Source organism: Astyanax mexicanus, chromosome 5, assembly GCF_023375975.1.
Source record: "Astyanax mexicanus isolate ESR-SI-001 chromosome 5, AstMex3_surface, whole genome shotgun sequence".
NCBI classification, from domain to species: domain Eukaryota; kingdom Metazoa; phylum Chordata; class Actinopteri; order Characiformes; family Acestrorhamphidae; genus Astyanax; species Astyanax mexicanus.
In genome coordinates, this window is record NC_064412.1 from 24,303,618 (window position 1) to 24,320,656 (window position 17,039).

Here is a 17,039-nt window from a genome sequence, read left to right on the forward strand (position 1 = left end):
TCTGAATCAGTTTCTCTGATTTTGCCATTTATAGGTAAAAGTTTGAGTAAAATTAACATTGTTGTTTTATTCTATAAACCACTGACAATATTTTTATTTGGAATTTGGGAGAAATATTGTCATTTAGAGCATTTATCTACAGAAAATGATGCAGAGCTTTCAGACCCTGAATAATGAAAAGAAAACAAGTTTATATTCATAAAGTTTTAAGAGTTCAGAAATTAATATTTGGTTAAATAACCCTGGATTGGCATGTTCTCTTCCACCAGTCATACACACTGCTTTTGGGTAAGTTTATGCCACTCCTGTTGCAAAGATTTAAGCAGTTCAGCTTGGTTTTGATAGCTGTGGTCATCCATTTTCCTCTTGATTATATTACAGAGGTTTTTTATTTAGTAAAAACAGGAAATTCAAATTTTAAGTGGTCTTTTATTTTTTTTCCAGAGCTGCATATAGCTTAATGATTTCTGAGACAAAATATTGCCCCACCAAATATAATTGTAGACAGGCTTTGTGTCAATTTGTTTAACCCTAGGTATATTTTTAAGCTTTAATTACTAGATCTTCTACATTATTACTCAGTATTTATTATAAACTATTTAGCAACTGCTAGAAAACTCTTTAGCATTTAAAGTGTTCAGGGACAGTTACTGCAGAGTGGAGCAGGTGCAGGCTCAGCATACCTCTGGGTTGTGGTGGACAGCAACGACGCAGCTGGAAGCGTACATTCTCTGTCCGCAGGCTCTGGCCCTGCAGGTGATCCAGCAGTTCCTTCAGACTCTCTCTGAATGTTTCTGTTCCATACAGCCTATAGCCCAGCATGCTCACCTCGATCTGAAAGTTCTTATATTGGGGAAAGGTTCTGGACTCGCAGAGGTCCAGCTAGAAACGAGAGAAAAACAGAGCACAGGCTTACACACCGTACAACAGAAGACTTCACAGATTCTTATAGGAACCTACTTAAACACAACTTACAATGGTATTAATCATTAGATATCAGTTTAGGAATATTTTACTGTTGCCATACTGTTGTTTTTTGTTTCACCACAGCACATTAGTCAATGTTAAATAAACACTGTTAGTGTTAAATTAAAACTGTGAATGTTACAATTATAACAGAGAAAACAATGTTTTATATAACACTGACAAATTCACTGTTCTTTTTACACCACATATTCCACATTATGTTTCAGTAAATCATAATCCTAATATCTAGATTTCTGCTGATCATTTTATGATAAATGGATTTTCACAAGTTTTCAGCAAAAAAGTCTTTTTTTATTTTGTTTTTTTGCGTGAAAGTAACAAAAGTAACAGATTTTTTTATTTAACTTTTTTGTCATGTTTCAGATTATTAATCAAAGTTTACCATCAGTTAGAGTCAGTGATAATGACTCAATAATAAGAAACAGACTGGGTGAAATGGTATCCATGGGAGAGTTTCAATGCAAAAACCCCTGCTGACCAAAAAGAACACAACAGTCCGTCTCACATTTGCCAAAAAACATCTTGAAGATCCCCAGGACTTTGGAAAAAAATTCTGTTGGCTGACAAGACAAAAATGAACTTTTTTGGATGGTCTTTGTACCGATGCACCTTGTGTAAACCTAACACATAATTCCAGAAGAATGACATAACACTGAAAGTCAAACATGGTGGTGGTAGTATGATGGTCTCGCTGCTTTACTTCTTTAGGACCTAGACAACTTGCTGTAATTGATGGAGCCATGTATTTGGCTCTCTATCAGAAAATTCTGAAGGAGAATGTACGTACATCAGCTCGTGACCATCAGCTTGCTGACTGATATTAAAATCTAAAAAAATGTACATATGATAAAAAAAGCATAAAAATAAGAAATATGTAGACTGCTAATTATTTTTCACAGCACTGTATGTAATAAATTTAAATTGAATTTATTTTGTCGAAAGAATTGATCAAAAACTTTTATTTATTTTACCACTTGAAGGGTTATTATCCATTCTTTAGTAACTAAATGGTGAAGTTATAAGAGTCACCAAATGAAGTATAGTTTAACATGACAACTGCCCATATGTAAATTTACCTCCATGCAGACAACAGTCATGATGATATTGTCGTAGTCTGTGCAGCTCCAGCGCAGAACGTAGGTACCCTCATCATTGCCTTCCTGCCGCAGTTTGTGAATTGCGTACTCTGTGCTGTAATCAGAACACAGGTATTACTAAAAGTTCTATTAAAGAGCTTTTCTAAATGCTTTAGGGAGATTTTGAAACATTTTTATAAGAGCATTTATCAAAAGGGGAGACAGTGCATGAAAGTAAGTGAGATTGTACTATACCAGATGGGTCCATGGCAGCCATTCTGCAGGTTCTGCACTACAGAAGAGGGTGCTACCTCTGTGCAGAGATAATGATGAGCGTCAACAGTCAGTCTGAAATAGCCGTCCACCAGAGCAGCGAAGGCCAGAGCCTCTCCACGATAAGCCAACTCCAGCTCCTACACGAAAAAGGAGATGTGGGTGTTTATGTGAGCTATTTCACAAATTACTATTTATTTAATCAATACTGGAACAAGACACATATATCTACCTTTTAATTGCATATAGAAGTTTTGTGTGTAGAGGTTAGAACAATAACACTAAAAATGTAAAAAAACAACAATAACAAAATGCATAAATAAGCATGAAGGTCGATGTACCATGGTCTTGTTGTCCTGTTTGTAAATGGTAACACTGGACTCCTTTGTGACGATGTGAGTAATTTCATAGAAATCTGAGAAGAGGATCCATCCATTGCTGGCATCTTTTATTTTGTCATTTTTCTGCTTGTTGTCCGTCTTGTTCTTCCGTGATTTGCTTTTGTCTTTGACAGCTAGGACATTCTGTTCAGGAAGAAGCAGAGAACTGTCAGTGGCAGAATAATAGGTATGGCAAATCAAACTCAGGAATGGCAAAGAAAGAACATGCAACAATGTGCGATAATGCACTGAAAAAAGCAATATCTCAATGAGCAAATGTGGCAATGTATTTTGGAGGACAGGCATTCTATTAATTATGGTATCTATTAAGCTTGCATACAACCAGAACCAACCAACACACCACTCTGCTATACTGCTCTTGCCACCACATCCATTCTCATAAGCAGATTTAATTAAAATCCATCTTAATTTATCGACTTGTCATGAATGTTTTTGTGTAGATTCTAGTATTTTTCTTTTTATTTACATTTATTTACATTGTACAAAGTGTCCAAGCATTTTTGGATCTGGGGTTGTACATGTGCAGTACTGTGCAAAAGATTTTGGCACCTGGGCTAAAGCTCAGCATTTGAATGTGTCCATTTGCTCAGTGAATCACAAACATTAATAAATATTACAAAAAATATTAATCTAAAAAGCACATTAACTGAGAAAACTGGACACAAACTATGTTCTTTAAACTAGCTAACAAAATCTACTTAATTCGAAATGAGAAATTCCTGTTACTTAAAGTGACAGTCTATACGTTTTGGGTAAGAAGTGCACTGAGCATGCTTAAATTATTTTTAAAACTTGCCCTGTGGTACAGTCTCTATTCAAAGTAATTAAATCTGGTAATTTTAGCGAGGATTAGCGAGCACTTACCAGACACCCTGTTTTTGAATGAAATAAATATGGCTTTGCAGAAATGGTAGCAGAAGCACACTGATGCCATTTATTATACCTTTTTTATTATACTTCTATCCACTCAGAATTACCACTACTTTCGATTTAAAAGAAAATATCTTATATCTAATATCTTTCCTACATCTATAGTAGGATAATCTGAGTTTTTACAAGCAAAACAACTCGTACAGTATTTCTAAAATAAATTGTGTAAAACTGGGTTAAACATTGCATGAATGGCTTCACCCACCTGCTGGGGCTTCTTTCTCCAGGATATGCCAACTGTGCCAGAAACCTGCACCTCATAGGCCAGTCCCTCTTCTCTCGTGCTGGACGTGTGGACAGGTGAGCCCTCCCCCTCCCCGGACAACCGCAGACTCTTGGTCTCCACCACCTCTCTGCCCAAACCCCACGTCAGCGTCTCCAGGGTGGAGAGGTATTTCACTTTCAGGTCATAAAGAGAAATATTGCTGTCCTTGATGGTCTTGCTGTTGAACTCGTTGAGGAAGTTCTTAAAGACATTGCTGATGCGCAGGCGGGTCAGGAAGTTGCGCTGCTTGATGGTGCGGTTGAGACTTTCAGGGATGAAGCGCTTGTAGCTGCAAGTGAATGAAAAGAACAGGAGGATGAAGAGCAGAAACAAAGAGCAGAAACTTGTATAATTAGCCCTATATATATATAATAAATTCGGGACTGTGGGACCAGCTTAATAAAACTTTTCAAAAAGATTCATTGGCCTTGGTTTATTTTCTGTGAGGAACATAATCAGTAAACATTTTCAATTTAGAGCCTGACACTGAGACACTGAGTTTGAAGAAGTACATACGCAATACACACATAGTGAAACTCTGTCCCTTATGTTTGGTATAGTCTGGTAAAAAAAAAAGGCCCAGTTCAATAAGGCTAATGTGTTGTTAAGACTGATTTTATGTGTAAACTGACCTAATTAGTTAAATAATACACAATATTATTTACAAAATAGTTTGCTTCATTTGTACATTTGCTGATTATTTTCTTGTTATGCCTGTTTTATAAGGCATTTTTATACATTTTAATAATAAAAATGGGTGGTATATTTATTCATAAATGTCATTTAACAAAGGAAAAGGAAACAAATTTAACATATATGTTGTTTCTATTACTTGCAATTGGGATAAAGTAGACATTTGCTGAGTATTTTAACAAAACAAGTTTGATTATGTTGAATTAAAAGCCCCTAAATGCAATGGGTTCACCAGACCCAGAAGGACTCCCTGTGTAACAAAAAAACCCTATAAGAAAGTAAGGTAAAGAAAGTAAATATTAATATATATATATATATATATATATATATATATATATATATATATATATATATATATATATATATATATATATTATTAAGTTAAAAAGTTACTCCTTTTCCAAAACTACAGATGTGTCTGATGTAACTTTTAAGTGAATTATTTACAAGACAAAAAAAAGTGTTAATAAAAAAATGTTTTATATTTTAGATTCTCCAAAGTTGGCACCACACGCTTAGATCACAACTCCGTCAGCTTTAAGAGCTTTAAGCTGTGATGAACTTATCAAGAGTAAATTACTTAAATTTCTTGCCTCTTAATGTGTTTGAGAGCATCAGTTGTGTTGTAAAGAGAGTTGGTATAAAGTAAATAGCTCTATTTGATTAATGTTCTAATCCATATTATGGCAAGAACTACATCAAAAACATTATGACGGAACTGGCTCTCATCAGGGCTGCCCAAGGAAAGGAAGAGCAAGAGTTGCCTCTATTGCAGAGGATAGGTTCATCAGAGTTTACAGCCTCAGAAACTGCTAGTTAACAAGTTAACAGCTCCACAGATAAGAGAACCTAAATGCTTTTAAGTTACTACATGATTCATGTAGTGTTCCCTCATAGTCTGGATGGCTTCGGTATTCATTTACAATGTAGAAAAATACATTACGGGGAAACTGAATAGAAATGTAACATAGCAATCACTCTAAAAAACATAAAAGGGCTTGTGCATTTAGTAACAAGTATAGGTGCAAAAAAATCACTAAAATTAACAACAGCTTCAGTGTGCAGAGAAGCCTTGTTCACTCACTGCAAGATGCAAATCTCACAAACATCAAAGACCATCCTCCCAAAACTATCTGACCACATTACAGTATGCCACAGAGCCTGCAATATACTATGCTTTTCTTAATACATATAACAAACTGGTTCCAGTGGGGAAAATAGCTTTAGGATGCTCTCTTTAAATAAAGACACTTTTTAAAATAAATGGGCTTCAAGTGTTTGTCATATACTTTTTATAGATCAGAGCTTAAAACAACCTTTGGACCATTAAACTTTAATTCACACTTAATGGCATCACTTTATTTTTAAGTGCAAGTGCAAGTGCACACCTTCATCTGTGATGCAAGGTAAAGATAGCACTGTGATGCAGGACAGCATGACATAACCTAGAACTGACTCATTCCTCTTTATTCATGATGTAATTAAATAAAAAAGAGCAGTGGCTACAGAAGTTTGCAGTGCATCACTGCTCAGAAAACACAAAGCCCCATACACATGGCCGAGGCAACACATATCTTGTCTTAGCTTAAGTTTTCAGATTTATATCGAACAGGCATGGATTGTGATTGCACTAAGAGAAGTGAAAGCAAAAGGATTTGGAATACTTTCATTATGAGAATGAACTGAAATTGCAGGAGCAGAAAGACTCTGCAAACGGTATTTTAGAAGAGATAGAAGGTATTATTAGAAGTCAACAAACTGTATAATTCTTTTATTTCTTCTGTAAGCTTATAACGTTATACAATAACAGAAAGAAAGAATCAAAAGAGTAATGTAAAATAAAACTGTTATTAGAGCCAAAAGAAGATATTCTATAAAACTGCTCCAGAAAACCCTTTCAGGTAACTTAAATATCTGTAACTAAAGTCACATTACGCTCTTTTTCAATCATTTTCCATTAAAAACCTTACTTTCTAAGTCATCTTTGAACTGAATGGCACTGAAAAGCAAATCTAGCAAAAATAATAATAACACATAAATAAGATATTTGTAAAAATACGTATCAAATATAATGCTTAATATTCCAAGCAACATGTTGTACAAGGACTCACCTGGTTTCAGCACCAGATCCAGACAGGGGCAGGTTGTTGCTCTTGGCGTGGTGAGTGATGGCTAGCACAGCCATTCCCAAACACTCGTTTTCAATCTCATGCAGCTCTGCCTCATTCTGGGGGCTGCGCACTGGAGCCAGACCCCTTAGGAAGTCATACTGGCCCTACAGAACACAAACACACAAACACAAATAATGTGTTTAGCAGATCCAGATTGAAATTCTATGGTATTACTACCAACACTGGCTTTTAACCCTTGTGTGGTGTTCATATTTTTGTTACTCGTTTACTTTGTTACTTGTATTTAATTCAGCAAAATTAAGCAATTTTACATTAAAATGCTTTACACATGCTTGCTTCACCTAAATTGCAAGCAATATAAACCGCTTACATGGTTAATATTTGCCCTTTACCTTTCTTATGTTACATTTCTCTTAAAAAGTGCTACTCTTTTTTTATTAGTTTTTTAATAAAATGTAAAAGAAATGAATTAAACTCAAGATATGAGAAGAAAATTTGTTTAGTTTCAAATTTACAAATGAACCAATGTTTATTAGCCCTTGGCCAAACATACTGTATGTAACATAAATGTGTGTGTGGGGGGGGTGTACAGTATGTGTTTATCGAAAATGTGTTTTGATATATGTTTTTCACAAAAAATGAGCCAATGAGTTTGAGTTAGAAAAAAAAAAAATTTTGTATCATTTGATGAAAAATGAAAACGGGTCCCACAGACCCGAACACCACACAAGGGTTAAAATACACATTACAATAACAGCTTTATAACAGACCTGACTCATTAGACAAAAAAATACATCTAAAATAAGATGTACATGAAATTAGCATGTAAATAATCATATCAGATGAAAAATTAACTGCAGATAAGGAAACAAGTGATTTGAATAACACACAATCAATATAATAATGATTTAAAATATGAAAACAGAGATAAAAATGCACAAGAATGACGTTTAAAATAAAAACGATAAAAAATGGGAAATACATTTAGTTAAATTGTACCAGAGTATTGCGGGAGAAAGTTGAATCTGCCGAGTTTTCTTTTTTGTTGTCTCTCACTTATTAACACAGCACTATTAAAGCACAGCTCTTGTTGGCATTAGTCTGACATGAGCCTCAATGCTACAAGCCAGTGAAGGAGTCTGTGGCCCTATTTTAGCAATTTAGCAATTTATTTTTAGGCAAGTTGTCGATTTACAGTGTGTCAGTGTGTCTTTGCTATCGCAACGAAAGAAAAAGTACACCTAGAAACATGCAAAAGGCATTTACTAATTTTCTAAATTAATTATGGGTGTTTTTTTGGGTACTACCTGAAACCTAAGCCAGGAGCACTCTGACTTTGGCTGATTCCATTGTCAAGATAGCAATACTTCAAAAATTTATCTGAACAATTCAATTCAATTCAATTTTATTTCTATAGCGCTTTTCACAACAAAAGTTGTCACAGAGCAGATTAACAGAAAAAAACAGGTCTAGGCCTCTTATGAGCAGCACCACAGAGATGCCAATTATTGTAGTGACACAGTGGCAAAAAAACCCTTTTAACAACTTGTAACAATTAGTCGAAATAATCGACAATGATTATTTAAATTTGTTGATTACAAATTGAATTGTCGACTAATTGTTCATTTGTAACAGTACCGCATTACACAAAGTGCTGAGGACAGAAGCACAATGGGAGATGGGTAAATGGCTTATTCGCACCTTACGTTAAGTTGCGAATAAGCCAGTTACACTTAACTTAGTCTGTGTCTCCAAAAGTGCCCAAACATAACAGAATACATATTTACTCCCTGAATATCAGTACTTTTTACATTTAAACATCCAGACATTTAAATACCTTTTAAATCTCATGTTCAGCTGTTTCTATCATGTTTTGAAGATAGAGGACATGGAAGAAATAATTGTTGACTAATCGACTAATCGAAAAAATAATCATCAAGGCTATTCAAGCTTAATTTAAAAATATGCGCTGTCTCATTATTGCACAAATACATATGACGGCCTAAGATTAGGCTGCAATTCAGAACATTAATCATATGCTTTGCCCTATTTTTTTATGACATCTTTTAAAAATATTTTCTAATGACTCTTTTTTTTACAGAGACAATCTGCAGTGTAAACGAAGCACAGGGATTTTCTAATTGCTAGATAATTATATAAGGTGAAAAAACATGGCCAAATCTGATTTGACTGACAAAATTCTGAGTCGGGTACAGTCCTAATCAGTTTCTTCTGCGCAACAGGTTACTGTTTTTTCCCCCCTGCACTCACCTGAGCAAACAGGTAGTCAAGCGAGGCAGCGTCCAGCAGAGGCGTCCCGCTGAGGCTTTTCTGAGTGCTTAAACCGCCCTTCTGTTTGCTCAAAGAATGCCGCCACACTGGAGAATCGCTTTCAGACGTGCCGTGCCAGTTTGTAAAATAGAATCTGCAGGAAGAGAAAGTTTAGATTTGTATAAACTTGTTAAATGAAGCGTGCACATACAAAAAAGGAAGCATTCAGCAGTATTCAGTAGAGTTGCACAAATGAATGACTTTGAATGACATTCTATGCACAACATGATACTGGAAATATAAAATGATATGAAAAGAATTGCAATAAACTATTAAAATACATCAAAAACCATGTGCTAGAAAACATACTTCATACAACTCCTGCACTATACATTTACATTGCACTGTAATGTAGTTTTTGGCTTCTATTTGTAAACAGCGGCACTTCTCTTGTATTGTATGTAAATAGTCAGGGTGCCTGCACCACAGAGGTGCCACATGAGCAGAGAATCATTGTAAACAGGAAGTTACACAGGTAAAAAGGAGAGCTGTGTAGCGTGTACCACAGCGGAAGAGAGTGAGTGCAAAAATTTGACCATAACCTGTTTGTGCGCACAACAGGAATACTACACTGTTCCAAGAGCAGAGTTTAATCTAAGCTTCCATGTTTAAAAAAAGAAAGGGAAGGTGGATTTCTGTACGTAATACGTTTACTTTCATTATCTTACATACAGTTTTTTTTTATTTTATTAGTCAAGGCGAGAAAATGCAGCGCAGAAGTTATTAATCGATGCAAAACAGAAATACAATACAAAAATAGAAATGACAAATAAATAAAAGAGGAATAAAACAAGATTTTAAAAGAGAAACTATAAGAGGTCATGATAATCTTCATCAAGAGTTCTCATTTTTGTTTCTAGTACACTAGTACGCTGCTTAGGCAATCCTAAGCAGTTCTCTTTTAGCTAAAGAAGAAAAAAAAATAATTAAGTGGAGGCCCAGTCTTTGTTCTGCACACAATGGGAAAGCTCTGATGAGAAGACAGGAAGGCAGTGGGCAGAAAACATACGAGACAAATTATTTTCCCAAAGTACAATTTCCACTGGAAGCCTGTGAACAAAGCACTAGTAAAACGCTAAACATTTCTAATAGCTATAATTAGAGTCTGATTCGATCTAAACTTCTGATGACGGACACATTTTTGAATAATTTTGTTTTAAGTTTTTGCATTAAAACAGTTTTTTTTACTCTAATGTTCTCATTAAAACACACATTTGTAAATCTACAAAAATACAGACTAAATATAACATACAAACTGATCAAATTTTCCAAAATAGCTTCCAATACTGTTTTTTACCACTTCACCCACAAACGCCCAAACCCATCTAAGCAGGGTTAACAGTAGGCAAACACTTCATGACTGTGTGTACATTCTTCTAGTGAGCAGAGTCCTGGCTCACATTGTTTGCAATACCACAGTATGTTGCAAAACCTCTCAGGCATGTTTGCTCCCGTTTGGCACTTTGGTTATGCCACAAGCAGCAAACTGTAAGCCCAGATAAGTTTAACTAATTTTAAAAGATTTAAAATTTAGTTAAGCTAAGATACAATTCTTTTGTCTGCCACAAACAAAACTCTGAAACCAGACAGTAAAAAAAACATCCCTACCAAAAAGAAGGTAGCCTGCGGAAGTGACTTCACACTAACTCACAGTCATTTACCGTATTTTTCGCACTATAAGGCGCACTTAAAATCCTTTAAAATCCTGCAATTTAATTTGAAATTTGATTACCTGTTAAGCACTAGCCATTTGGACTTTCTAAGGTGGGTATTATCGGCCTATAGCCTGCTGCTAATCCTGGCTAGCATTGCTGGAGCAGCACTAGCATTACCTGCTAACCACGCTAGGTCTTTCGCTGTTCAAAGCTGAGTACTATCGACCCGTAGCCAGCTGCTAACCCCGGCTAGCATTGCTGGAGCAGCATTTGCATTATCCGCTAACCGTGCTACCTCTTTCACTTTTCAGAGGTGAGTATTATCAGCCTTCAGCCTGTGTGTTTACCAGAACACTTAGCGTTCCTCAGTTTAGCGTTGTCAGGTGGCAGTTAGGCAGCATTAGCGGTTAGTGATTATCTTGCATCTTCTCCCTGTACCTCTAACATAGTCCACTCACTAAAATAAGTTTGATAAGTTGGCTTCCCTTTTTTATTGAAACTACTTCCGTTACTAAAGCGATAAACTACGAACGGTTAACATATCAAGAACAGTATTTAAAGTTGACAGACTCATAAAACTAAATGAACCCTAACTGAAAACGTTTTAAAATTATTTTAAGTGACAGAAACAAAAGAAAATGGGGTCTTAGGGACCTGATGAAGAACTGTATGAATGTAAATGAATTGCTGAAGGAGACAGGAGAGGGTGATAATAAGCATAGTCACAAATCTAAATATCACAAAAAGGTCTAGACGGTTTAACAGGTCAGAGATTAAAATGAAGGCAGTTGACAGGTAACATTAAAAGTTTAAATACAGCCTGGATTAAAACCAGATTATTCCTCTTCCCTCATGACCATAGAAATATAATCACATTAACCAAAGTCCAACCAAACGAGAATAGGTTTCTCACAAACACCGGGTTACTGGTGATACAAGTTTTTTGTTGTTGTTAAGTCTTTAAACTGATTTCTTACCTCATTCGGTAATGAAGCTTAATACTGGTGTCTTCAGTGACCTTGAATACGTGATTTGGAGCATACCAGAGGTTCTGACTCTCTTCGTACAGCGCAAACAGATTGTGGCACAGGGGTGAAATACCTGAAACAGTGACAAACATGACAGTATTATTAAGAAACAGCAATCAAATGTTTTATTTTCCACATACATGGATGTCTACAACGCAGTACTAAAACACTAAACGTCAACAAAAAACTAGGGTTAAGATTTATCTGGCTTTATAGAAGCAGATGAAAGCTATGATTGAAAGGCAAGGTGTATAAGTCAGCAATTTGTGGCTATGGGAAAAATAACAGAATAGCATCTTAAGTAAAAAAAATGTATATAAATATATAATCATTAATTTTACCATTTTTCACAGATTTTTTTTTAAATACATGGAATTAAACTAACAATAGCAAGTGGCAACTCTGAATACAATTAAACTGCTGCATTTGCATTCAGCAATGAAATTCTATGAAATTCTAATTATCTATGAATAAATCTGTAGTTTAGTTTTGTTTAGTGTTATACTACAATAATTTCACTACAGTGCATTCAGTTGGCTTCAGTGCGTAACATTTAATATGAAGAAGTGGAATAAATCCATCCATGAATGCCCACAACAATGTGCTGTTCCTCATTAAACAAACACATTTTTGGAACATTGGTACAATTACTCAAATAAAATGTTTAATGACTTAGATTAGATGCATTCTGGTGTGTTTTTAACAGATTGTTAAACATCTGATTTACCTAGAAACATGACTAATTTTAGAGTCAGGCACAGCTCCCTTGTCAGCAGCTCACTGGGCTCACCAAAAACACTGTCTGTGTTCTGTATTTGCTCAATTAAGCTAATCTAAGCAACATTTTAGCCACATTTCAACACATGCAGCTACATATCATACTTTAACCCTCCTGAGTTAGCTAGCATGGTTGTTAAGCAACCAAATACACATGTAAAGTATTATTACGTTGACCATGTATATATACATTCAACAGGAAATTTAACAGGTCTACATAATGCACAATGCAAAATGGGGAGGTCCAAACATGAAATGTGAAGGGGACACCTGAGTTTTAATGGAGGGGACATCCATGATTTAAATAATGTTTATATCTGAATCTTGCCAATTTAATCTTCTATTCCTCAATTCCGTGATTCCGTTGATGTTAACTACATTACAGAAATCATAGGGCCCTTATAGTCGGATGTATGCTGGCAATGTTTGAGTTTTTAAGTAATTCAGACAGTCTCTTCAAAAGGTTTGGACTATTTCATAAACAGCAGCTTACCAAGAAGTTTTTTTTATTATGTCATAATTTTAAATCAGATTATATCTGCATATGATTCGATATGGCACACCCCTAATAACAGCTTTATAATGTAATTACACCCTTTTAATGAACAATGACCTTAATTAACTGAATTAATAACAGTTTAGGTGATAAGCTCATTGTGTTGTGTATGAAGGCTCTGTTATTTAAATATTGTTCATTATGTGAATACATATTTTGTTCTTAAGTCAATAAAGGAACTATTGTGACAGGCCCACCAAGACCAAAATTATATTTACCAAATTACTGATGCAGAAATGAACATTACTTTCCATACATACATTCACACTATGAGCAAGTGTAAGTCATTTAATTTGTCTGTGTTATGTATAGCCATGATTACAGTCTGACATAAATGACATACACAATCAACTGTGTGTTAACACAACGGAGAAGCCCATTTATTATACATGAGCGTCGCTCCCAACACAGTGATGACCGCTGGATGAGTAAAGGCTTCACAGTGCTGTTTCCATATGAGATCATTTACTAATGACCTTTTCTCAGGACCCTGTTTTCACTAGAAAGTATGACTGTAGTGTGAGGCAGCTAATGCCTCCTGTGCATCGAAAGCATTTAGCTGAATTCTAGTCTTGCATAAACTTCCCTTTCCTCTCTCACTGCCCAGGCTAACCCGTGGTCTCGGCCACAGCACAGCTCAGAGGAAACTCTGGGCCTGGCTTCACAACACAGCAGCCATTTTATGTCTAAGAAATTGACTGGGAGCCAAAAGCTCGAGCATTCCTTTCCACTTGGAGAAGACGTGGGGGAGTCGCTGCATGCTTCTACATGTCAAACAACAAGCAGGAACACTAATACTTCTTTTACACAGCCTCATTTGCATGCAGGTATTTTTCTTTCAGCTAACCTTTGTGACTATAGCTCACTCTACAGTTTAGAGATGATGATTTGCATCCTGCCTTTCCATATGCAAAACTGCTTCTGCTATAAGACAGTGTGCTCACACAATAACATACAATAAAAGACTGGGCTTTGTTATCAAAGGGAACAAAACACATCATTATACAAACAGATCTCTGGTAACTCAGCCTTAAGCTTTCTTCAAACAATGATTAACAGCTTTGATATCGCATATTAATATCTATAGAATGAATAAACACAAACAATCTTATTAAAGTCTTAAGAGATTTTTACATCCACAAATACTACATACACCACACCATACCTTATTTTCTATTTATTTATTTGTTTGTTTATATCTAATATAATGTTGCAAGGAATATCTAGGCCCAATATATTGACATGTAAAAGTGTGTCATGAATAAATAAATAGATATGTGCAAGAATATGTGAAAAAGTATATATGTCTGTTTATATGTTTACTATATTCTTATTGTAAACTTACAAAAACAGCGTTTTTTCATTTGTTAAGAGAAACATAATGTAGAACACTCCTGCATGTTCTACATGCTTCCTTGCTCTAAAACATCTGATTCATATGATCAGTTTGTTATCAAAAGTTATATTTGATATATTCACAGGGACCACAAAGCTTTCAAAATATAATTCATGCCATAGAGGGTTAAAAAACTGAGCTATGAACCACATATATATATTGTGGTAGGCCCCTGGGGTTAGGGGCGTGACCACTGTGACCCGGAAGGAGGAAGCTCACAGAGATACACAGACACGGGGAGTAAATGAACTCAAATCATACCTTTTATTTTAACCGCCCTCCACCACACCCAAAAACAACTCAAAACATAATTCAGCCCAATGGGGCTCTAGAGTCTGTAGAATTACTTAGTTTTACTTTAAAGGCTAAATACGAGTCCGCGCAGCCTCAGCCCTCAGCTCCCCAGTCAAAGTCCTCCCAAATGATGGCGGAGGCTGAGTATATATGCCTGTCTCAACTGGCGGCTCAATCAGCCCTCATGCGGGCCAGCTGAGACAGGCATGGCTTTGCGCTCTGGCGTGGGGTGGACCCACAACTCCCCCGCCTCCTCACGCCACAATATATATATATATATATATATATATATATATATATATATATATATATATATATATATATATATATATTTTTTTTTTTTTTTTTTAAATATACATTCAATCCAATTAATTGCAGTACCTTAAGCTAACTGGGGTTTCCATCTCTCTCACAGCAAAGCATGCCAGGTTGCATAAAATCTGACACTGGTTTAAAAAATTTCAACTACAGAGGTAAAAAAACCAATACAGAGCCAGTTGCCAAAAAGCTATTTCCCCAAATCCTGACAATTATACTGGTGTAAACAGAATCAGTCTGCAGCTTTAAAAACTCAAAATTAGATTTAACCCAATTTCAAAAACTACTTCCAAAGCTGCTTTCTTTTGCAACAGAAACTACAAGGTAATTCAGTACAATTAGACAGGAAATGAGGGTTTAAAATTAGAGAATGCAGAACATATATTACTCAAACACATTACACAAACACAAAAACATTGCATTATAGTACCATTGATTCACAGCAGTGAATGAATATCTGACAGTTACTAAATAAACAAATATCTCTCAAAGACTCTTTCTGCTCTCATTTCCAAAAGCAAATAAAGCAAAGCAATAAAATGAGAAAACAACAGCATGCTGAGCATCTGTTTTAGAAGAGGGTTTTGTCTGTAACATTTGGAAATAATGCTGTATATATGTATCTGTCCTTGGTGGCTAAAAAGCCTAAAGTGTGCCAAATGATGACCTTGACCTTAAGTCTACAATAATGTTACGGCAGCATCACTCCCACGACCTCCGGGATTCTTTCACATATTAATAGCTGCCCCTTGACTTGTGCTAATCACATAAAACATCCCAGAAATGACTATGCCACTCCAAAGTCTTCATTTTGTTTTTCTTCAGCCATTCAGAGGTGGACTTGCTGGTGTGTTTTGGATCATTGTCCTGCTGCAGAACCCAAGTTCGTTTCAGCTTGAGGTCACGAACAGATGGTCGGACATTCTCCTTCAGGATCTTTTGGTAGACAGCAGAATTCGTAGTTCCATTTATCACAGCAAGTCTTCCAGGCCCTGACACAGCAAAACAGCCCCAGACAATCACACTACCACCACCATGTTTTACTGTTGGTATAATGTCCTTTTTTCTGGAATGCAGTGTTTCTTTGACGCCAGATGTACTGGGACACACACCTTTCGAAGAGTTCAACTTTTGTCTCATCGGTCCACAGAATGTTTTCCCAAAAGTTTTGGGGATCATTAAGATGTGTTCTGGAAAAATTGAGACGAGCTTTAATGTCCTTTTTACTTAGCAGTGCTTTTCATCTAGGAACTCTGCCATGTAGGCCATTTTGCCCAGTCTCTTTCTGATGGTGGAAGCATAAACACTGACCTTAACTGAGGCAAGTGAGGCCTGCAGTTCTCTGGATGTTGTCGTGGGGTCTTTTGTGACCTCTTGGATGAGTCGTCGCTGCGCTCTTGCGGTAATTTTGGGCGGCCGGCCACTCCTGGGAAAGTTCACCACTGTTCTATGTCTTCGCCATTTTTGTGGACAATGGCTCTCACTGTGGTTGGCTGGATTCCCAAAGCTTTGGAAATTACTTTATAACCCTTTCCAGACTGATAGATTTCAATTATCTTCTTTCTCAATTGTTTCTGAATGTCTTTGGATCTCGGCATGATGTGTAGCTTTTAAGGATCTTTTGGTGGACTTCACTTTGTCAGGCAGGTCCTATTTAAGTTATGTCTTGATTGAGAACAGGTGTGGAAATAATCAGGCCTGGGTGTTGCTAGAGACAGTGTACCTAGGTGTCAGAAACCACAGTGATGGTATCTTTTAACAAGAGGGCAAACACTTTTTTTTACACAGGGCCATGTAGGTTTGGACTTTTTTTTCTCCTTTAATAATAAACTCCTTCATTTAAAAATAGCATTTTGTCTTTACTGGTGTTGTCTTTGACTAATATTTAAATTGATGTGATATTCCATAACATTTAAGTGTGACAAAC

At 35.9% G+C, this 17,039-nt stretch overlaps 1 protein-coding gene across 1 annotated transcript in view; it reads right to left on the minus strand.

The window, feature by feature from the left end:
• Positions 1-17,039, minus strand: part of jak1 (Janus kinase 1) — a 51,786-nt gene that overhangs the window by 23,306 nt on the left and 11,441 nt on the right. Inside the window, exons 3-10 of the mRNA XM_022675867.2 lie at positions 11,721-11,844; positions 9,029-9,182; positions 6,737-6,900; positions 3,873-4,221; positions 2,678-2,860; positions 2,319-2,476; positions 2,064-2,178; positions 684-882 (exon numbers count right to left, since the gene is read on the minus strand). Of these exons, the coding sequence (XP_022531588.2) occupies positions 684-882; positions 2,064-2,178; positions 2,319-2,476; positions 2,678-2,860; positions 3,873-4,221; positions 6,737-6,900; positions 9,029-9,182; positions 11,721-11,844 (1,446 nt within the window). The remainder of the gene's footprint in view (positions 1-683; positions 883-2,063; positions 2,179-2,318; positions 2,477-2,677; positions 2,861-3,872; positions 4,222-6,736; positions 6,901-9,028; positions 9,183-11,720; positions 11,845-17,039) is intronic.